We start from the raw sequence: 24,418 nt of genomic DNA on the forward strand, positions 1-24,418 counted from the left end.
AGGTACTCTTACCAAGAGGTGGTATCCACCCAGGAAACTCAGGGAACAAATTTTCCATCTGATCAGCAAGAACTGATGTAGTAAATTTCAGATTTCTTTGTTTCATTAAGGACCTCCCCTTACTGAAGTCTGTCATTTGCTGACACCAACCTCAGAGGTCAATGGCTGAATTGTCCAAGGTTACAATGAAGATTGGACTGCAGCTTGTTGCATAACCTTCCCATCATGTGATCTATTCCTTGCTGCGAGCTACATAATGACTAGCTGAGTATAAGAAGGCTGAGGAAAGGAGCAGATAACCAACATGATCTCTTTCTGACTGGGTGGCTGACTAATGAAGTTGGTAGATATTTGGACTTTACCAAGATGTGGAAATCAATCAGTAGGGGCAGTTAAGGTTGAAGATAAACCATGTTCTTACTGAAATGTAGAACAAGACAGAGGGAATGTTTGGCCTACCCTGCTGTTATTTCTTATATTCTCATGTTCTTTTGCTATCCTCTCAAAGGCATGCAACATCAGTATCTGAGCTAGTGGCTGGAAGTGTCGGAATGAATGCTTGTATTTCTAATCAGTGCTGCTTTCCTGCTCTTTACCGCCTTGTCTATGTTACAATTAGATTAGATTCCCTACAGTCTAGAAACAGGCCCTTCAACTCAACCAGTCCACACTGACCCTCCGAAGAGTAACCCACTCAGACCCATTTCCTTCTGACTAATGCAGCTAACACTATGGGCAATTTAGCATGGCCATTTCACCTGAGCTGCACATCTTTGGGTATTTTAAATGAGAATTGCAATGGATAGGCAGGCTTGCGATAATGGAAGGGGAAAAGAAAATTGCATAGTTTTGTAGTTTGTAAATCTGATGAGGTTGTAGGAAGATGGGAACAGAATGGTGGGACTGAGGATTAATTAGGGTATTGTCATCTTCAGTAGTTTTAACTTCTGAGGATTTCCATTGGTATATGTACGTGCAGTTATGTCTTTTCCCTGGAGGTTTCTTCCTGCTGCCTCTGGTTATGTGAGATCTTGCTGCTAGAAAAGCACAGCAAGTCCGGCAGCATCCGAGGAGCAGCAAAGTTGATGTTTCGGACCAGAGCCCTTTATCTTAATGAAACGTTGGTTTTCCTGCTCCTTGGGTGCTGCCTGATCTGCTGTGCTTTTCCTGCAACACATTCTCAACTCTGATCTCCAGCATCTGCAGACTTCACTGTCTACCTTTATGTGAAATCTTATCCTGCAAGGTAGGAAATATATCAGTGAACTGTGATTTATAATGATTATTGGTCGGTGAGTTATGAAAATATGCATTGGACTTCACATAAAGTTAGTGTGATATTGTGTGGGAAGATAACTTTATTGACCGTCCGTATTTGTGTGAGGTATTTGAACTTGTGGCAGTTTATTGAGCTCCTTGGAGCTTGACTACTGACATTGACCACTTTGCCTTTCTACTCCCATTGATTAGGCATAATTTGTCTGGTGGATCTTTTTAATTCCTCTGGACCTCTCTCCTCCTGCCTACTTGCTTCATCAAGGCTTCCAGCTTTGCATCAGAGAACTTTGGAGAACGCTTTCTGTTCTGTTACACCATAATTTCTTCTTCTTTCTTAATTCTGTTTCACAAACAATTCCAGAGTATGCTCCAAGCAGTTGTAGTTCGGCTTTAAATAATGCTAACATTGAGCACTGGTCCTCTCCAGCAAACATTTAAATTAGTGAGCAACACCAAGTGGCATGCTTCCTGCATCAATCATGATAGTTATTATTTTTCCCAGGTTCTGATTCTGTGGACATTTTCAGGGCTATTTAATGTAGATGTTTCAATAGGAAGGTCTTTTCCAGTTAACCCGGAATCATTAAACACTCATATGGATGTAATTGAGAGTGCTCTCCTTTCTGGAGGCCTTTCCTGGCACTGATGACATAAACATATTATTAAATATTACAGAGATAAGTAAATCAGTCAGGAAGGGTATTTCATGTGCCAATCGTCATAGACAAAATCTACTCTTCCCAAAATTTTGACAGAAGAGTGTCATGAACAATATGAATCAGCCATCACCTCGATATTACTGTTGGATGTGTTCAGAGAAAGCAGTATCCTTCAGATACACGGCACTGCAGCATCTCAGTTCATTTGTTCTCTGTAAGAACTTTTCGCAACAGCTGATGTCTGGAATAAAATGTGTTCTGGTCTTTGTTATCAAAACCTTTGTCAATCCATTACTTTGTTAATCGAGAAATGCTTTCCAATTTTGATGGTTAGAATCACTATTTTACTGCTAATGGGAGAAAATTATGAAGTGTGCTGTCGCAACTATTTTGTGATCTTAATGAACTGGATTGCTAAATTCATTTTTATGTAATTACTTCACTACAGTTTGCCAGTTGCAATTAACCATACTCTTTGAACAATGCAGTGCATTACCAAAACTTAGTGAAAAGAAACAAGCATTTAATGCATATAAAATACAAACTGAAAAAGAGGAAAAGGAAGAAGCTAGACTCCGCTATAAAGAAGCAAAAGAAAACTTTCAGCGATTTCTTGAAAACCATGAAAAAATGACATCTACTACCAGATACAGGTACAATTACTTCAATCAGAACTATGTGAGCAATTTTTAACAGTTGTAAATTTTAATGATGATCTTAGCTCAATTCTGTTCCCAAAGTATTGATTTCCTAAACTGAAAAAGGTTTTCTTCTTTGAAATAAATTATATGTTTTGTAATCTTGTATTCAGAAGAAATGAAAATGTTTATTTCCCCCTTGTCTAAGAAAATGACCTAAGGTCTATGTGCATCTCTTCTGTGGTTTAGTTTTGTCAAACTATTTTATATTTGCAAAAAAAAAGCCTTCTATAAAATCTATTTATAAACCTTTTTGTTAAGAGTGTCAATTAGTCTTAATTTTATTTTAAAAAGAGAAAGTTAGTCCAACTAAAATAAAATAAATAAAAAAATTAATGAATCAAATCATTAAAATCTGTTTCCATAATAATGGTGGGAAAATGGCCGGTGCCAGTTCATTTGCAGTATTTTTGTACCATTTCGCGTGATTGTCTGTGGATCTGAGGTATCAGATCACAGAAATGCCAGAACATGAAACTGGAGTTATTTCATTCAGTTCATGACAGAAACAGTGACTTAAGTGAGGTAATGATATTGCAACTTTGTTCGTAGTATAAATTGTTTTCTAAAAATGTTGACCATACTAAGGTGTCCAGTTTTCCCTCTTTGACTTCAGCCAGTATTACTGCTTTTGGTTACTAATTCGTTATTATGAATGGTCCTTTATACGTATTTAGTGTCAAATATCTTCGCATTTTGTAATCATCATTCTGATGTCTTAGTTAAATTAGGAAATGGAAGGCTACATAATTCCTAACAAGCATACCAAGGAGGATTTTTATTGTTCTTAATTTGTAAGGACAGCTTTATGGCCAATTTTTCATTTTGAGCTGAGAAGTTGAGGTAGTCAGGAGTTGAGGGAGAAGCAGTGGAGCCCAAACCCAAAGCTGACTCTTTTGGTCTGAAAGACATGAAAACTGTGACTAGGGGATGCAAGTGAAGATTGGGGATTTACAGCTTTGGCACAGAATGAATGATCCAGACTGTGTTATTTATTGATTTGTCAGATCAAAAGAGTGATCACTAAACTTGTGCACAGGAAAGGAAAACGTGAAGGTTGATGACTTCTTTATCCAGCAATCATAGAAACTACAGAATTGTTTGCTGACTTAAAATTTACAAGTCACCCTCTGTGACGGAGAGGGCAGATTACCACAAGACCATAAGACATAGGAGTGGAAGTAAGGCCATTCGGCCCATTGAGTCCACTCCTCCATTCAGTCATGGCTGATGGGCATTTTTAATGCCACTTACTCGCACTCTTCCTGCACCCCTTAATTCCTTGCGAGATTAAGAATTTATCAATATCTGCCTTGAAGACATTTAACGTCCTGGCCTCCACTATGCTCCATGGCAATAAATTCCAAAGGCCCACCACACTCTGACTGAAGAAATGCCTCCTCATTTCCATTTTAAATTGACCCTCTTTAATTCTAAGACTGTACCCACGAGTCCTAGTATCCCCGCCTGATGGAAACAAATTCCCAGTGCCCACCCTTTCGAAGCCATGCATTATCTTTTAAGTTCCTATTGGATCTCCCCTCAACCTTAACTGCAATGAATACAATCCCAGGATCCTCGGTTCACTTAATAACCTTGATGAAGGGCCTGGGGGCATTCTGGCAAATTTCACCGATGATATGAAGTTAGGCGGACAGGCATGTAGTTCTGAGGAAGTGGGGAGGCTGCAGAAAGATTTAGACAATTTAGTAGAGTGGTCCAAGAAATGGCTGATTACAGTATGAGTATGGAAAGGTGGAGGGTAGACAGGCTACGGTGAGTCTTCTCTCATGGAGTTTGGTTGAAATATACATGTGTATAAAACATATTGTACAAATATTTTATAATGTGGATTTGCAGTAAAAATACAATGTCTACTGTATTAGACATTGATTTATAATACATGAACTATAATTATATACTGAATGTCATCTTGCGGTCTTATTGATTTTTTTGGCACCTGGAATCATGTTAATTTTCAAGAATCTTAAGATATATATCTAATTAATATTTCAAGGAATATGAATATTGCTGACAATGGCAGCATATAAGTAGAGTAACTTTCAATTCAAAGTACCTGTTTCATGACACTATAGGTGTTAATTGTTACCAGAAAAGCTCCCTCTGCTGAAAATGAACTGTTGCTCCAGGGAGCCTCATTCATTCAGGTTTTAATTGCCATTGGAGTTTAGCAATATTAATTTTTTTTCTGTCACCTTCCCTGGTAATTCAGGCTTCCTTTCCTCCTCTTTTTACACCCAGTTTTACAATGAATTTACCTATTCCAGTTTGTTTACTTCTCCAGTTTTCACATAAATTTTGCAGTGCTGAAATCTGATTGCCTCTGAATATGTACAGTTGGTTACCCTGTTCAGTAAGATTCTAGATGCGCTGACAGGGCTACCACACATTTTTTCGGCCTTGCAGCAGTAGAAAATATCAACCATTTGTTGCCTTGGCACATCAGTCTTTAGGCTGTTATGTTATTTTAAACTTTGGATATTTTTCTCCCAACACTAATGATTTTTTTTTCTTTCCTTAAATATTCATCCTTTAAATAATAGGTTACAGATCCATGGGTGCTGGTCATTTTTAGTGGTCATGGTTGAAGTATTGCATGCAGACACAAGAGGGAAAGAGACCACCTAGGGAACAGCATTTCTAAGCCCAAATCTGCCCACAGCCTTGTGCATTGGAGTTATTTAATATTAACCAAATGCGCGTACTCAGGCTCACAGTAAGTCTGGGTTAGGGAAGGGGGCAAAGATCAACTGTTAGGCATCTTCTAATCACAGGTTTGGCTCGTTCAGCACAAGCCGAAGATTGAACATCGAACCTCCCTTTCATTTACTGCTTAGCTAGTCACTGATGAAAATCATTGAACCATGAGAAAGCTATATTAATTTTTGTGTCATATTTATGCATTAAAAAGTCCTTATGGTTCATTCCAGGAAAGCTGAACAGATGTTTGGAGAGACGGAAGTGTGGACAGCAGTTCCTGAACGGGATCGACAGGAGATCTACGAAGATGTTTTGTTTTTCTTGGCCAAAAAAGAAAAGGTTTGATTATTTAAAAAGTCACCAGACAAGAACTGGCTGTTTAGTGTTGCTTTTGTGTTGTGTATGTGTGTGTGTGTTCATGTTCAGTGACTATTTCTGTTGATGTTTCCGTGATTTCAGGAGCAAGCAAGGCAATTAAGAAAGAGGAATACGCAAGCACTGAAAAATATCCTTGACAATATGGCTAATGTAACATACTGCACCACGTGGTCAGAGGCACAGCAGTATTTAATGGATAATCCAACATTTGCAGAGGACGAAGAGTTGCAAAGTAAGTTAATCAGTTGGAAGCTATTGCAGATTAGAAGAGTAGGAGTGTGTAAACTTGTGGAGCAGGGAGATGATTTGACACATACATGCCAAATGTGTGAGCCAAATACGATTTGAACAGTGGTGCAAGCAGAATCCCTATTAAAGGGTCATTTTCAAAGAAAGCATTGGATGTTGCGCAATGAGCATTGAACAATATGCACCTTCAGACTGCTTGAGGGATAAGATCTTTGTTTCATATTCACAGCAAAACATCATTATTGAACAAATATTTGTCACATATGAATACTAGTTTATTTCTCAATGTGGAATCTGAACTTGCTCTGCTTTACAAGAGCTTTAGTTTATGATATGAGCTTTGTTTTGGTTGACCAAGGGGCACCTTTAAAGATATTCATCATGAGTTTGTATAAATATGGGATTACTGTTAATTACTTTGTGAAGATGTTTGATTTCCTGCAAATTTTCTGACAAGTAAAGGTAATGTATGTATAATTGTTCTCAAATTCCCCATCGTGTATACTCCCAAAATGGTAGCTCATTGGTTGGTTACCTATGATGGTTAGAGCGTGGCACTTATAGCGCCAAAATCATGGGTTCAGTCCCAATACTAACCAGGTTTGCAACCACGTTGTGGACTGTTGTGGGTCGACACTCTCAATGTTTGCACCTGTCTTAGCTTTATGGGTAGCACGGTGGCCGAATGGTTAGCACTGCTGCCTCACAGTGCCAGAGACCTGGGTTTGATTTCAGCCTCGGGCTGTTTGTGTGGGGTTTTCCCATTCTCCCCTTGTCTGCATGGGTTGTGTCCAGGTGCTTTGGTTTCCTCCCTCAGTCCAAAGATTTACAGATTAGGTAAATTGGCCGTGCTGAGTTGCTCATAGTGTTCAGGGATGTGTAGGTGAGGTGCATGATTCAAGGGAAATGAAGTGTAATAGGATAGAGAAATGGGCCTGAGTGGGATACTCTTCAGGGAGTCTGACTTTGTTGGGCCAAACAGCCTGTTTCCACACTGTAGAGTTCCATGATTTTATGAATTTATCCACTATATCAAGTCTGCTCTTCAAATGATCATTGTGTTGGGGATCCAGTCAATTCCATTTCGGTTTGTTCATGTTATTTCAACACTCTCAGCAAGAACATTTCTATAAATTTCTGGCTATTTGGAAATTTTGATGACTGCTGACAAATTTGCATGCTCTACTCTTTATGTTCTATTTATTACATCCACGTTACATTGCAACACAAATATGCTTTTTATAGACAATAGACAATAGGTGCAGGAGTAGCCATTCAGCCCTTCGAGCCTGCACTGCCATTCAATATGATCATGGCTGATCATTCCTAATCAGTATCCTCTTCCTGCCTTATCTCCATAACTCTTGATTCCACTATCCTTGAGAGCTCTATCCAACTCTTAAATGAATCCAGAGACTGGGCCTCTAGGGCAGAGCATTCCACACAGCCACGACTCTCTGGGTGAAGAAGTTTCTCCTCATCTCTGTCCTAAATAGTCTACCCTGTATTTTTAAGCTGTGTCCTCTGGTTCGGCACTCATCCATCAGCGGAAACATGTTTCCTGCTGCCAGAGTGTCCAATCCTTTCATAATCTTATATGTCTCGATCAGATCCCCTCTCAGTCTTCTAAACTCAAGGGTATACAAGCCCAGTCGCTTCAGTCTTTCAGTGTAAGGTAATCCCTCCATTCCAGGAATTGACCTCGTGAACCTACGCTGCACTCCCTCAATAGCCAGAATGTCTTTCCTCAAATTTGGAGACCAGAACTGCACACAGTATTCCAGGTGTGGTCTCACCAGAACCCTGTAGAGCTGCAGAAGCACCTCTTTGCTTCTATACTCAATCCCCCTTGTTATGAAGGCCAGCATGCTATTAGACTTCTTCACTAACTGCTGTACCTGCATGCTTGCCTTCATTGACTGGTGTACAAGAACACCCACATCTCTCCGTACTGCCCCTTTACCTAAATTAATTCCATTGAGGTAGTAATCTGCCTTCCTGTTCTTGCCACCAAAGTGGATAACCATACATTTATCCACATTAAACTGCATCTGCCATGCATCTGCCCACTCACCTAACTTGTGCAGATCACCCTGTAATCTCCTAACATCCTCATCACATTTCATCCTGCCACCCAGCTTTGTATCATCAGCAAATTTGCTAATGTTATTGCTGATACCATCTTCTATATCATTAACATATATTGTAAAAAGCTGCGGTCCCAGCACGGATCCTTGCGGTACTCCACTGGTCACTGCCTGCCATTCCGAAAGGGAGCCGTTTATCACTACCCTTTGTTTCCTATCAGCCAACCAATTTTCAATCCAATCTAGTACTTTGCCCCCAATACCATGCGCCCTAAGTTTACTCACTAACCTCCTATGTGGAACTTTATCAAAAGCTTTCTGAAAGTCCAGGTACACTACATCTACTGGATCTCCCTCATCCGTCTTCAGAGTTACCACATTTAATGCTGCTTTCATAGTTAGGTGAAAGTTGTTCAGAATACATTAAAATGCATTAAATGTTTTTAATCTCTTCCATTTCCTTGACAAATGCTTTGATGCTGGGTCTTTTCAGCATGGTTGCAGTGTTGCAAGCTTGGCCAATAATGATCGTTTCCTGAAGCAAATTGTTTTTTCATAATAAATTCCCACAAATGAATATGTTGGCAAATTTTATTTTCAGTTCATTTAAACGCTTGTCGCTGATATGAAAATGTGGTGGGGAGGTCTAGAACTAGAGAGTATAAATTTAGGATGAGAGGGGAAAGATATAAAAGGAACCCCTGGCTATTCCGTTGGTTTTTCTGTAGGTTGTGGTGTTGAAGGTGAAGTGAATGGTCAGGCATAGGTCAACTAGCCACAAAACAGCATGACCCACTCTCCTTACATAGCGGATGAGGAAGGACACCACATCGATTGGGACAACACATCCATCCTAGGATAAGCCAAACAGAGACTTGCACAAGAATTCCTAGAAGCATGGCATTTCAACCAGCACTCTATAAACAAAATAATTGATTTGGATTCCATTTACCACCTCCCGAGAAAAAGAACAGGAAATGACATCACGGGAAATGATGTCACTGCGAGAAATGATATCACAAACCCTAGGAAACTCAAACATGTAAATGGAAAGCAGGCTACACCATCAGTGCTTCATTCAGAGGCTCACTGAAGGTGTTACCTAGTATGGCGATGGAAAGTCTGAAAACAAACCTTCCAGCTCAACAAACCTACATCCAGATACTATAACACTAAACCGTACAAACACTGTGATGCTTTAACTTCGTATGATCGTATACCACCACACTGGAATTTGGCCAGGCTCCACATGGTGATGTTGTCTAGTCTTCTCCCAAGGGTCTCTGGTGTTTCGGTGGTTATTTTCGCATTACCCTGCTTTACTTACCACTTGCGTTACCACTCCTGAGGGTGGTGTTGCAGCGATTCTTGTACTCGAGTCTTCTCCCCCTTTTGGGAGGGTCTTCAGTATCATCCAATGGATCTATCAGGTTCAGTCACCCTAATCGATCGGACCCAGCCAGATGTTGGTATGCTAATGGCAGGGTTGTCCTTAAGTTTCCATTACTGGAGGTGCTGGTTGCATATAGCTGCCTCCAAACTAGGATGCCTTTGTGTCTGGTACACACCTCGATGTTTTCAGTTGTTCTAAGGGTGACATTCAGTTGACACATTCAAACGTAAATTTGGGTTTGTATTATAGGATCTGCAGCTACCAGGTTGGTTTGCAAACTGTTTGTATTCTGCAGCATGTGAATTAGGATAATCTCTTTAGTCAAGGCTGGGCTACATTTCCCACGTGCTTTAATTATTATCCATCTTTTATCACTCCAATATAACTGCATTATTTTCTATCATAAGCTCATTATTTTGAGAGGCCAGTCCAGCCACAATCTTGAAAGAAGCAGGCCTTGAACTCTTGATTCATAAAATGCTTTGTGTGGCATTTAAACCCTCCAGTATACTTATTAAAGGTTTGCAGAGTATCTTTATACTCTTTATTGCTGACTGTTTTGGCATTTCACAATGGACTGTCTGTGTTCACCTTTAGAATGGTATTCTATTCAAGAAACATGTTCACAGCCGAAAGGCAGGATTGCAACGTGACTTGCATCAAAAAATCAATGTATAAACTGAGTAGTTGTGGTAAAAACATGATTATGGGACAATTTATAAATAGGCAAGCAAAATCAACAGCTAACAGGGAAGTAGTGGACATGATATTAAAAGAAGGAATATTTAATTACTATTATTAAAATAACAAACTAATGCACTATTTGTGGGGCACTGTCATGGGGGACGACCTACCAGGGGAAAGCCATAGTGGTCATGTCTCTGGTACTGAGCCTGGCTCTGTGGCTCAGAAGGGAAGTGGAGGGTGGAATAGGAGAATGTTAGTGTTATGACATTGAATAGTTAGAAGAATAGACAGGCAATTCTATGGAAGCAAACAAGACTCTCTGATATGTTGCCTTCGGGGTGTCTCGGATTGACCTTCCTACATGACTCTTAACGGGGAGGATGAGCAGCCAGAGGTCGTCGTACACATTGGTACCAATGACATAGTTAGGACAAACGATGAGGACCTGAAAAGTAAATAAAGGAAGTTAAGTTGGAAGCTAAAAGGCAGGGCGAGCAGAGTAGTAATCTCAGGATTGCTCCTGGTGCCACAGACTAGTGAGGCTAGGAACACAGAGTGAGTGCAGCTGAACACGTGGCTGCAAAGCTGGTGTAGGAGGAATGATTCAGATATATGGATCACTGTGATATCTTCTGGGGAAGGTAGGGCAAGGAGGACAAGCTGCAACTGAACTGGAGGGGTACCAATATCCCAGACGGGAGGTTTGCTCGAGCTCTTTGGGAGGGTTTAAACTAGTTTGGCAGGGGGGTGGGAACGGGAGCTACGGTAGTTGGTACAGTGTGCAAAGAGTCTGAGAGGAATGATAGACAATTGATAGACTGCAATTTTTCTCTGAGATGGATTGAAGTGTGTCTGTTTTAATGTAAGAAGTGTCAGAAATGAAGGTGATAAACTTAGAGCATGGATCAATACTTGGAGGTATGATGTTGTGGCCATTACTAAGACATGGATATCAGAGGGGCCGGAATGGTTGAATGTTCCAGGGTTTAGATGTTTCAAAGGGAATGGGAAGAGAGGTAAAAGAGATGGGGGAGTGGCATTGCTAATCAGAGTATCACAGCTGCAGAAAGGGAGGTTGTCGAGGAAGGTTTGTCTACCGAATCAGTATGAGTGGAAGTCAAAAACAGGAAAGAAGCAGTCACTTTATTGGGAGTTTTCTGAAGAATTCCCCCCCCCCCCTCCCCCAGTAGCAGCAGAGACATGGAGGAGATTGGGAGGCAGATTTTGGAAAGGTGCCTAAGTAACAGGGTTGTTATCATGGGTGACCTCAATTTTGCTAAAATTGATTGAAACCACCTTAGTGCAAAGAGTTTGTATGGAGCAGCTTTAGTCAGGTGTCCAGGAAAGATTTCTGACTCAATATGTACATAGGCTGACTAGAGTGGAGGCCATATTGCATTTGGTGCTTGGCAACAAACCAGGTCAGGTGTCACACATCTCTGTGAGAGAGTATTTTGGTGATAATGATCACAACTCCCTGACCTTTACTATAGTCATCAAGAGGGATAGGAGCAGATGGTTTGGGAAAGTATTGAATTAGGGGTGAGGAATTACAATGCTATTAGGCAAGAACTGTGGAACATAAATTGGGAACAGATATTCTTAGGGAAATGCATGATGAAATGTACAAGTTGCTCAGGGAGCACGTGCTTTGAATACTGAATAGGTTTGTTCCACTGACGCAAGGAAAGAATGGTAGGGTGAAGTAACCTTGGGTGACAAAGAATGTGGAACATCTAGTCAAGAAGAAGAAGAAAGCGTGCTGAAGGTTGAAGATATTCGAGTAAAAAATGAGGTCTGCAGATGCTGGAGATCACAGCTGCAAATGTGTTGCTGGTCAAAGCACAGCAGGTTAGGCAGCATCTCAGGAATAGAGAATTCGACGTTTCGAGCATAAGCCCTTCATCAGGAATAAGAGAGAGAGAGCCAAGCAGGCTGAGATAAAAGGTAGGGAGGAGGGACTAGGGGGAGGGGCGATGGAGGTGGGATAGGTGGAAGGAGGTCAAGGTGAGGGTGATAGGCCGGAGTGGGGTGGGGGCGGAGAGGTCAGGAAGAGGATTGCAGGTTAGGAGGGCGGTGCTGAGTTGAGGGAACCGACTGAGACAAGGTGGGGGGAGGGGAAATGAGGAAGCTGGAGAAATCTGAATTCATACCTTGTGGTTGGAGGGTTCCCAGGCGGAAGATGAGGCGCTCCTCCTCCAGCCGTCGTGTAGTTGTGTTCTGCCGGTGGAGGAGTCCAAGGACCTGCATGTCCTCGGTGGAGTGGGAGGGGGAGTTAAAGTGTTGAGCCACGGGGTGATTGGGTTGGTTGGTTCGGGCGGCCCAGAGGTGTTCTCTGAAGCGTTCCGCAAGTAAGCGGCCTGTCTCACCAATATAGAGGAGGCCACATCGGGTGCAGCGGATGCAATAGATGATGTGTGTGGAGGTACAGGTGAACTTGTGGCGGATATGGAAGGATCCCTTGCGCCCACACCTCCACACTCACTTCCCTCCAAGGCCCCAAGCGATCCTTCCATATCCGCCACAAGTTCACCTGTACCTCCACACACATCATCTATTGCATCCGCTGCACCCGATGTGGCCTCCTCTATATTGGTGAGACAGGCCGCTTACTTGCGGAACGCTTCAGAGAACACCTCTGGGCCGCCCGAACCAACCAACCCAATCACCCCGTGGCTCAACACTTTAACTCCCCCTCCCACTCCACCGAGGACATGCAGGTCCTTGGACTCCTCCACCGGCAGAACACAACTACACGACGGCTGGAGGAGGAGCGCCTCATCTTCCGCCTGGGAACCCTCCAACCACAAGGTATGAATTCAGATTTCTCCAGCTTCCTCATTTCCCCTCCCCCCACCTTGTCTCAGTCGGTTCCCTCAACTCAGCACCGCCCTCCTAACCTGCAATCCTCTTCCTGACCTCTCCGCCCCCACCCCACTCCGGCCTATCACCCTCACCTTGACCTCCTTCCACCTATCCCACCTCCATCGCCCCTCCCCCTAGTCCCTCCTCCCTACCTTTTATCTCAGCCTGCTTGGCTCTCTCTCTTATTCCTGATGAAGGGCTTATGCTCGAAACGTCGAATTCTCTATTCCTGAGATGCTGCCTAACCTGCTGTGCTTTGACCAGCAACACATTTGCAGCTGAAGGTTGAAGATGCAAGGATCAGACAAGGCTCTAAAGTTTACAAGGTAGCTATGAAGGAACTAAAGCATAGATTTAGAGTGAGAAGAGGGCATGAAAAAGTCTTGGCAGGTTGGATTAAGGAAAACTCCAAAGCATTCTACATTTTGTGAGGCACGAGAGGATGGCCAGAGTGAGAGCAGGGCTGATTAGGGATACTGGAGAAAACTTGTGCTTGGAGTGAGAGGATGTAGGGAAGGTCCTTCAATGAATATTTTGCTTCAGTATTCACTAGTGTGAGGAACCTTGTCATTCGAGAGGACAGTGTGAAGAGGCTGATATGTTCGAACAGGTTGATGTTAAGGAGGAGGATGTGCTGGGAAGTTTGAAAAACATGATAGATAAGTTCCCTGGGCCAGATGGGATATGTTCAAGGTTACTGCGGGAAGCGAGTGGAGAGTTTGCTGCGCTTTTGGCAATGTTATTTGTGTCCTCCGTATCCGCTGGAGTAGTACCAGATGATTGGAGGTTGGCAAATGTTATTCCTTGTTTCAGAAAGAGAATAGGGATAACCCTTTGACGTAAGACTAATTGGTCTGTAATTCAATGGTGGGCAAAGTATTGGAGAAAATTCTGAGACAGGATTTATGATTATTTGGAAAAGCATAGTTGGATAGTCAGCATGGCTTTGTGAGGGGCAAATCAATCCTCCCAAGTATTATTGACTGGTTTGATGGAAGTAGAGCAGTGGATGTGGTGGATATGGATGTTAGCAATGCATTTGAGAAGGTTCCCTCTGGTAGACTCATTCAGAAAATAAGGAGGCATGGGATACAGGGAATTTGGATACAAAATTGACTGGCCCATAGAAGACAGAGGGTGATAATACGTTGAAAGTGTTCAACCTGGAGCTCAGTGACCAATGGTGTTCTGCAGGTATCTGTTCTGGGATCTCTGCTCTTCGTGATTTTTAGAAATGACTTGGGTGAGGCAGTGCAAGGCTGGGTCAGTAAGTTTGCTGATGACATAAAGGTTGGTGGAGGTGTGGATAATGTGGAGGGCTGTTGTAGGCGGCAGTGGGACATTGACAGAATGCAGAGCTGGGCTGAGAAGTGGTAGATGGAGTTCAACCTCGAAAAATGTGAAGTGATTCATTTTGGAAGGTCAAATTTGAATGCAGATTACAGGGTTAAAGGCAAGATTCTTGGCAGTGTGGATGACCAGAGGGATCTTGGGGTCCACGTCCATATATCCCTCAAACTTGCCACCCAAGTTGATAAAGTTGTTAAGAAGACATATGGTGTGTTGGCTTTCATTAGCAGGGGCTTGTGTTTAAGAGCTGCAAGGTTGTGCTGCAGTTTATAAAGTCCAGATTAGACCACACGTGGAATATTGTGTTCAGTTCTGGTTGCCTCATTGTGACTGTCCCCATCCTTCCTACAAAGATGTGCAGATTAGGCAAATTGGCCATGCTAAATTGCCTGTAGTGTTAGGTGAAGGGGGTAAATGTAGGGGAATGGATCTGGGTAGGTTCCTCTTCAGAGGGTTGGTGTGGACTTATTGGGCCGAAGGGCCTGTTTCAACACTAAGTAATCTAAACTTTAGAGAAGGTGCATTTCCCAGGATGCTGCCTGGACTGGAGGGCATGTCTTTTGAAGAAGGGTTGAGGGACCTAGGACTTTTCTCATTGGACCGAAGAAGGGTGAGAGGCAACTTGATAGAAGTGTACAAGATGATAGACATAGACTGGATAGCCAGAGACTTTTACCCAGTGCAGAGATGGCTATCACGAAGGGGCATAATTCTAAGGGGATTGGAGGAAGGTTCAGGGGCAATGTCAGAGATAGGTTCTTTACACAGAGAATGGTGGGTGCATGGAATGTGTTGCCAGCAGTGATGGTAGAGTCAGATACATTAGGGGCATTTAAGTGACTCTTGGATAGGCACACGGGTGGTTGTAAAATAAAGGGTACGTAGTTTAGTTTGGTCTTAGAGTAGGATAAAAGGTCAGCTGAAGGGTCTGAATTGTGCTGTACTGTTCTATGTTTTATGTCCTACAGTACAGGCACTAAAATGCATAAGGATTTCATTATTTGAATACTTAATGGAGAACTGGAACCATGTAAGGAATAGGACCTATATCTTACAGTAGTGGATGCCAAACCTGTATTAGGGAACTGCTGTAGTAAGGTTTTTGTGAAGTTCACACAGAATTAATTCAGTGTAGTTTTAATCATATGACAGGGAATTTCACTTCACAAAGATAAGTACTGAGGACCTAAGATTAATTTCAGCATACATTTCAATATTCTTTTGGTCTGAGTGGTTTGCTTGTGTATTGAAGCCAGTCTTGTACATGATTAGTCATGTACTTATATTTGATCAAAGGACTTATGTTCTCCATGTAAATCAACTTGAAGTTATGAACAAAGGGTCTGAAAGAGATGAGGAGTCTAAGCAAGAACATCTATTATTTATTATCTTGTATAGAATAATTAAGAACTATGGTTCTAATTCTTATGATTCACATGCTTGTCCTGTGCATAGAAGTTTTGTTTCCATGTGACTCAAAACATTTAGATGAAATACATGCCGAAGTGCTTATTGACAGGGTTGGCGGAATACCATTTGTTCTACTCCGTTCATCCTTATGCGTGAAAGTTTTAATCTCTTCCTAAATTCTAACTTTCTCTCTAAGTCTATCTTAATACTAATGGTTCAAGTTGCTCCAAACTTGAGCTCTCATCCTACCTATCTATTACAGAAAGACAGTGCACTTAATTACCATTTTGTATTTCACTTCCTGGTTTGGACTGCTCCCTCCAGCCTATTTTCTACATTTTAAACTTAACTAGACATGACACGTAGAATTGCTCACCATTTCACTGCACTTTCCATTATTGTGTTCTCTCATTGTAATTTGTGGAGCAGAGGCATTGACAAATTTACAAGTTGGAGCCTCAATCTCATTTAAGTATCCTGAGGTAAATGGATGTGGATGCTAGAGATCCGAAACAAACAAAAACAGAAATTGCTGGAAACACTCAGCAGGTCTGGCAACATTTGTGGAGTGAAAATTCAGTTAATGTTTCAAGTCCGGTGACGTCAGTTCTGAAGACGAATCACTGAACTTTAATGAAAACAGGTGTTGCCAGAGCTGCTGAATTTCGCCAACAATTTCTGTTTTTGTTCATGTTAAATATCCTGAGCCTGGGTGACTGGTTGCGTTCCAGATATTTCCTAATTAACCTGTTTTGAGATGATGTGACACGCCTCTGGAGCAGGTGGACCTTGAACCCAGGCTTCCTGGCCCAGAGGTGCTAGTTGCTTTGTAAACTAATATGGAGAATTTGCCCTTTCCATGGGATAAATCCAAAAATACTTTTAGATTAGATTAGTTTCCATACAGTGTGGAAACAGGCCTTTCGGTCCAACAAGTCCACACCAACCCTTTGAAGAGTAACCCATTTCCCCCTGATTAATGCACCTAACACTACAGACAATTTAGCATGGTCAATTCACCTGACCTGCATATCTTTGAACTGTGGGAGGAAGCTAGAGCAGCCACAGACACGGGAAGAATGTACAAATTCCCCACAGACAGTTGCATGAGGCTGGAATCGAATCTGGGTCCCTAGCGCTGTGAGGCAGCAGTGCTAACCACTGAGCACCATATTTTCTAACACCACATGATCAAGGTGGTTTAACCAGCCTGTTTGACAGTTCTTCAATGCACACAGCACACAAATGGAACAAAAGAACTGTGAGTACTGATTGAAAGGAATTCTTAAGTTGAAAGTAGAAGAAACAAAAAGAAACTTTTTCCAATAGGATGCTAATTCATTCTAACTGGATCTTCAGATTTAATTATGTTAATTAATGCTAGAAAGGGTTGATAATTTACTATAATCTCTCCTTTTGCAAATGACTTAAATTGAAGTTGGTTTTACATTTGGGACCCGAATGTTTTGTTTTATAGATATGGATAAAGAAGATGCTCTTGTTTGTTTTGAAGAGCATATAAGAGCATTAGAGAAGGAGGAAGAGGAGGAGAAACAACGAGGTTTACTTAGAGAGCGGAGAAGGCAGCGCAAAAATAGGGAGGCCTTTCAAGTAAGCGATAAATTATGTAAATTTGCTGGCAATATTTGTAATTTTGGTGTAATTTTTATTTTAGTGTCAAATTTTGTTCAATAATACTCCTGAGATTTGCTTTACAGTGTCAAAAAGCTACATTAAATTTAGAAGAACGAAACACTTACATTGTTACTCATGAAATCTTAACAGTTAAGTGACCAAAGGAATTTTAAACTAGTTATTTTTAGTTAATCAGTATTATTTTTGTATGTATTGAGTTTTTTTTTTAAACTCTGCACTGTTGTCAACATTTTAGCTTAGTTGCCTGGACCTTCAGTTTGTGTTGCAGACTGATGTTAACAGTTCCTGCACCACCTGAGGTTACCATGAAGGGCTCTACTTCTCACCTTTGCCTGAGGTGTGGTGATCCTCGAGTTAAATCACTACTTCCTCTGTAATGAGTCCTGGAGGACTATGGCAACTTAACCTAAATTTATTGAACAATGGAGCATACATTGCCCTCTGCGTAAAGAGTTCCAGAGATATGCAGCTTTCCACCTCATTCTTTGTCCTCAGTCTGTAATCTGACTCTGGACAACCAAACCAGGAGAAGCATTCTCCCAGTTTCAATCACATCAACTCCATTTTCAAGTTGGTGGCTGTGACAAGTGAATTGCCACAAGCCATTAACCGGACCTCAACTATTTATAAACTCTGTTAATAACTTCTAATGACTTAATCAAAGATCAGAGTATCTAAGTTTTACTGATGATACAAAAGCTAGATGGCACTGTGAGGAGGAGTCCGACCACATAGACATATAGAAAGTGACAACAAGGTGGCAGATGTAGTATAAATGGGTAAGTGAGAAATTATTTATTTCTGAATAGAATCGCAGAATATTGTCACAAAGTTGGTCCTTTTTCCTCAAAGTCACTGTGTCTTTGATTTTTGTCAGAGGAGTTGTAAAACAGCCTAGGCTTCGAAACGGCTGAGTTGATGCAGAGGTGAATGGTTTATTGGGGCCTTTTTTGTTGACCCCTAAACAGATGATACCTCAGGCCAAAAGCTTTCATGTTTTAGAAATAACTTGTATAATGAAAGGGGAGTGGTCAGCGCAGGCAGCTGAGGTTTTTTGGTTCAGTTCAGCAATTGTGTGTGTAAAGAAAGGCTGGGTACTCTTTCTCCTTCTGCCTTTCTGATTTCGAACTGAGATGCCTGTGCCATCTTTTATTGATTGTGCCAATAGATGCATATGTTTTCGGAACAGCGTCGTAAAGTCGGGTTTGGATAGCATAAGTTATCAGGTATTCTGTTTTCTGTTCATTGTGTTTCATTCTGTAATTTTGGTAAATAAATCTTGTTTGTTTAAAACTTTGCAGCCCACCCAGCTAATTTACACCGAGAATATCCACTATTCACATAGCTAAACAAATAGCAAAGTTACTGTCTGGGCTACCTGCTTAAAAATATTTTGAGGGGTCTGGCCTAATCCATAACAATATGGAACAAGTAAGTGTTAAAGTTCAGATTATTTCAGTAGATTTGTGCAAGGAACACAAAAGTAGTATGCAGGTACTGCAAAAAATTAACAAAGGCAAATGATATGTTGACTATTGTTATAAGTGATGTGGAGATGGGTGGACCAAGTCAAAAATCACACAACACCGGATTATAGTCCAACAGGTCTATTTGAAACCACAAGCTTTCATAGCCCCACTCCTTTGTCAGGCAGCTAGTGACACAGCATACATTGGACACAAAATTTATAAGTAAAAGATTAAAGGTCATACAATAATGCAAATATATTAAACAAACCTAGATGGCTTTTAAGCCTATTTAGAATGGAGATGCAGGTTTCGATTGATATGAAAATCCTAGATTTTCTTTCAAGACACTGCCCCAAGATAATTTTAGGTTTTATCAGAATAAGGGGGTTGATATACAAAATGAAGAAGACATAGAGATGTACAGTACGGAAACAGACCCTTTGGTCCAATTCGTCCATGCTGACTAGATATTCTAAATTGACCTGGTCCCATTTTCTTGCACTTGGCCCATTTCCCTCTAAGACCTTCCTATTCGTATACCCATCCAGATGCCTTTCAAATGTTGTAATTGGCCCAGTCTCCAGCACTTTCTCTGGCAGCACCACCCTCTGCATGAAAAAGTTGCCCGTCAAGTCCTTTTTAAATCTTTCTCCTCTCACCTTAAACCTATTCCCTCTAATTCTGGAATCCCCTACTGTCGGGGGAAAAAATCCTTGTCTATGTAATCTATCCATGCCCCTCATGATTGTTTATACTGATATCAGACTTGCTACAATTGAGGAAAATGAGGAAGGATTTCTTCTACAAATGAGGAAGGTTTTCTTTTCTCAGGGCATTATGTATTTGTGGAATTCTTTACTGAAACGGGCTGTTCCAGAAGTACATAAGTTTCCTGATGAAGGTCTTTTGCCCGAAACGTCAATTTTCCTGCTCCTTGGGTGCTGCCTGACTTGCTGTGCTTTTCCAGCACCACTCTAATCTTAAGTATATTTATGACTGAGATGGACAGATTTTTAATCAGTAAAGAATGAAGATCTATAGGGAAAAGGCATGAAAGTGGAGTTGAAGTTTATCAGATGAGCCATGATCTCATCGAACGGCAGAGTATCACTTTGTACTTGTACTCGTTCTGTTATGTCACTCTTGGCCTTATCCTTTCAAGCAGTTTATCCTCATTGACTACAAAAAGAAAAGAAAATCTGAAAGTATGGGTTTTATCTTTTACTGTTTCTCATGTTTTTTCAGACCTTCCTGGATGAGTTGCATGAAAGCGGGCATTTGCACTCCATGTCTACCTGGATGGAATTGTATCCTGCTATCAGTGCTGATATTAGATTTTCTAAAATGTTGGGCCAACCTGGTAAGACGTCTTAAGTTTACTTCAATATTTCATGGTCTCTATGTATGCTTAAAGTATCGAACAAGTTAAAACCCTTTTTCAAATGCAACTATTTTATATTACACATGAATTGTCCTTTTTTCAGGGTCTACTCCCCTTGACCTTTTCAAATTTTATGTAGAAGACCTAAAAGCACGCTTCCACGATGAAAAGAAAATAATAAAAGATATTTTGAAGGTAAATACAAAGAATATTAAATTTTGCTTATGAAAATGTACAGTAATAGACATGTAACTTATAAAACATAATGTGGAGGAGCCGGGGTTGGACACAACACCAAATTATAGTCCAACAGATTTATTTGGAAGCATTAGCTTTCAGAGTGCTGCTCCTTCATTGCAACCACCTGGTGAAGGAATAGTGCTCCGAAAGCTAGTGCTTCCAACTTAAACGTATTGGAGTATAACTTGGTGTTGTGTTATTTTAACTTAGAAAACGTAGTTAAACTGGTTAACTTTGAAGTCTGCAAAGCACCACTAGAAAATTCTGGATCCTTACTGTACCACCGAAGAATTTCAAAAGGATTTTAGTTACAAAACCAAATTTAAAAATAAAATTGTGATCATGCAAGAGACTTCAAACATGTTATAATGAGTCATATTTAATGGTAAATAATCACATAGTCAGGTTGAGAAAATTTTCGCTTGTGATCACAGATTAACATGTAACTTGTGGAAATACTTATATATTACAATTTTACTGATGACCTCTCTTCATGTAATTCAGTTGAATGGTTAATAGGTACATTTTTCCAGTTGTGAAATAGATTTTCACCTGCACAAGCCAAAGCTTCGAGACTGTGCATGTACATTTACAGTGTGTTTCATGTAACCAATTGACCAAATTCTTGAACAACCACAAAAATAATGTAGTCAAAATAATTATTACAAAAACTTTGAAGCTATTTCAATATCATAATTCATAATTGTCAGTGTCTTTTTGAGCAATCATGTGATGCAACAATTGTACACGTCAGTGACACTAAAAAGATGTAATGTGCATTGATTTCCCTCCACAGGATAAAAGTTTTGTGGTAGAAGTCAATACTACATTTGAAGAATTTGGTACAGTCATTAGTTCAGACAAGAGAGCAGCCACGCTTGATGCTGGTAACATTAAACTAACTTTTAACAGCGTAAGTAGCTTTGTAGAACAATTATTGCTAAAATTCACAAAATCTGCTGTTTCCTCCAAAATGAGTATCTCAGAATGAAGACTTTTAGAAATCATATTTCAAAATTATTGGTAATCTAGCTCTGTTACTTTTTTTTCAAGTACCTTAATTCCCTCCCTCCTGCTTGAATACTCCACCTTTTGACTCTGGTCCTACTGTAAATAGATTATCTACAGCAAATCAAATGCATTTCCTTTTGTTGAAGGAGAATTACATCCCCAGAGTACTGCTCCCTGATTATGCTTCTCTTTGAAGCCTTATACTCTTCACACATTACCTATGCTGTGCTTTCCAGTACATAATGACAATTTGCTAAGGGCAGTATCATTTTGGAATAAAAAAGAAAATCTGCAATGTGGTAAATTAAAGAATTAGGACAGTTTTAAAAACCAACAAAAAAATTACCCAAAGAAAAGAGAAAATAAATTTTAGGGCAAACTAGCAAGTGACATGAAAATGGACAGTAAAAGCTTCTTTAAATGTATAAAAAGGAAGAGAGAAGCCAAAGTGAACAAAAGCCCCTTAGAGAAAGAGGCTGGGTAAATAATAATGGAGAACCAAGAAACGGCAGAGTTGAACAAATTACATTGCGTTGGTCTTCACAGTAGAAGACATACAACATTCTAAAATTACTAAATAATCGAGGTCAAAAGTAGGAGTAGGAGGATATAAATTCAATATCTATCACAAGAGAAAATATGTTTTAAAAAATAGGGCTAAATACGCATAGGACCCTGGAGCTGATGGGTTATATCCTAGGATATTAAAGGAAATAGCTGCAGAGATAGTGGAAGCAGTGATAGTAATCTTCAAATCTTCAAAGGCATTTGATAAAATACCACATGGCAGGCTACTTAACAAGATAAGAGTCTGTGTTGTTGAGGGTAAAATATATGCATTGATAGTAGATTGGCTAACCAATGAAATACATTGCACTGTGGTAAAGAGGGTGACAACTACTGGAGTGCTGCAAGGATCAGTGCTGGCGCTACATTTGGGAGAGTGTAGGACCAGCAGTCATAATCTTACATAAGGACTCAGCCATTTGAGACAAATGCGGAGCAATTTCTTTTCTGAGAGCTGAATCATTTAATATATTCAAGGTTGTGATAGAAAGAATTTTAAACAGTAAAGTAATCAAGGGTTATGGGGAAAAGGCAGGACAGTGGAGTTGAGGATGGTTAGATCAGCTGTGATTTCATTAAACGGCAAACCTATTGCTTCTGTATCTTATGGTCTGCCATCAAGAAGGACGAGGGTGGCCGATCCATCAGAATACTATTGCCTGTTATTTTATCTCCTTGCCACACTCTGTCCTGCTTGGGAATATATCGCTGTTCCCCTCACTGTAACTGTATCTAATTCCTTACAGTCCCATCCTAACAGCTCTGTGGATATCCCTACACTGAATGGGCAACAGTTCAAATTGGCAGCTCATCACTTCTCCAAAATAAGGGTTAATAACAAATACCCTTGCCAGTGATACTGTTATCGCATGAAAAAAAGGAAGAACTTTCACACCTTCTGTTTTGTTTGCTGCTGCATCATCACTTCACAATGAAAAGTGGGCATCTGGCTCAGAGGTGACAGTAGAATGTACAAAACCAATCAAGAGCTAACACAATAGATATGTATTGTAAAAGAGATACCATTTTTTTAAAAATGAAAACATAGAGCTTTTTTGATCTATTCACGATGAAATAATCACATAATTTATATTTAATATAATTTATATTAGCTGTTAGAGAAAGCAGAAGCTCGAGAACGTGAAAGAGAAAAGGAAGAAGCTCGGAAACTAAAACGAAAAGAAACTGCTTTCAAAAGCATGTTAAAGCAAGCCACTCCTCCTCTTGAACCAGAATCAAATTGGGATGAGGTATGTTATATCTTGGTCCCTTTTGTAAAGCATGAGTTGCATTACATTGTAAATCTGAAATCAACCTTTTGTGTATTGTGGGTTTATTTTTATTTTCACTAAGCATCAGAGCTTCTTGAGGTTCATAAACTAATATTTTCCTTTCAGGTTCGAGAGAGGTTTGTAAACGAATCTGCTTTTGAAGACATTACTGTTGAATCTGAGAGAAAAAGACTTTTCAAGGAATTTCTACAAATTCTCGAGGTACTAGAAGTTGCATTGTATTTTATTTGTTATTTATTTCAGTTACATCTAGCTATTGTTTTAGAAATGATTGTTCCGCCAAATCGAACGGACTTGATAGGCCTAATGGCCTACTTCTGTTAATATGCCTTGTGGCTATCATCAAAACATTACTGATAGGGTATTCAATGATGTACACATTATACAGTGCAAAATTCACTTGCAACATAACTTCTGATTTTTAACTTCCTATTTTAAGTGAAAATCATAATAATCAAAATAAGCAAGTTACTTCAAATGTGGAGTTCAATTTTTCTCCCATTCCTAATCCGTGCATCATTGTTGAGCATTTTGTCTACTCTTTTCCCTTCATACACACGTTTATTTCCGTTAATTAAAGGATATGCCAAACATTAACTCCTTGAATTCGTCCATTGGTTCAATTGAGCTCAACATTATGAAATTAGAATAAATTGGCGTACCTGACATTTTTTTCCCTTCCCCCTTTGCAGAGAAACTCAGCTGCAGTAGTGAAACAGTCTTTACAAAAGGACATTTGAGTTATGGTTACTCAACATCAATCTCCACTGGTAGCTGAGCATTGCAGAAACATTGTTTTATTGGGACAGACAAAATAGTTCAGGTTTTTTTTAATGATACTATCTAGACATGTTATAACTCTCACCTTTGGAGGATGCAGGATTTGAAACCAGATTTCTTGACCCAGTGATAGAAGGGAAATGGTTTAAGATTCCCACTCCTGATCTCTCACAGGTGATTACTCTAAAAGGGCACAGGTATACACTTTGGTTCTGGTCCCTGTTGTACTCAAATCAACTACCAATAC

General features: G+C 40.3%; 1 protein-coding gene across 6 annotated transcripts in view; it reads left to right on the forward strand.

Annotated features, from left to right (window-relative positions):
- Positions 1 to 24,418, forward strand: part of prpf40a (PRP40 pre-mRNA processing factor 40 homolog A) — a 69,804-nt gene that overhangs the window by 26,686 nt on the left and 18,700 nt on the right. For all 6 annotated transcript variants that reach the window (XM_060827239.1, XM_060827240.1, XM_060827235.1 and 3 more), the window contains 9 exons: positions 2,426 to 2,590; positions 5,587 to 5,695; positions 5,816 to 5,966; positions 17,253 to 17,386; positions 20,146 to 20,260; positions 20,385 to 20,476; positions 21,318 to 21,434; positions 23,212 to 23,349; positions 23,497 to 23,592. In XM_060827239.1, coding sequence (XP_060683222.1) covers positions 2,426 to 2,590; positions 5,587 to 5,695; positions 5,816 to 5,966; positions 17,253 to 17,386; positions 20,146 to 20,260; positions 20,385 to 20,476; positions 21,318 to 21,434; positions 23,212 to 23,349; positions 23,497 to 23,592 — 1,117 coding nt within the window. The remainder of the gene's footprint in view (positions 1 to 2,425; positions 2,591 to 5,586; positions 5,696 to 5,815; positions 5,967 to 17,252; positions 17,387 to 20,145; positions 20,261 to 20,384; positions 20,477 to 21,317; positions 21,435 to 23,211; positions 23,350 to 23,496; positions 23,593 to 24,418) is intronic.

Source organism: Hemiscyllium ocellatum, chromosome 7, assembly GCF_020745735.1.
Source record: "Hemiscyllium ocellatum isolate sHemOce1 chromosome 7, sHemOce1.pat.X.cur, whole genome shotgun sequence".
Taxonomy (NCBI): Eukaryota; Metazoa; Chordata; class Chondrichthyes; order Orectolobiformes; family Hemiscylliidae; genus Hemiscyllium; species Hemiscyllium ocellatum.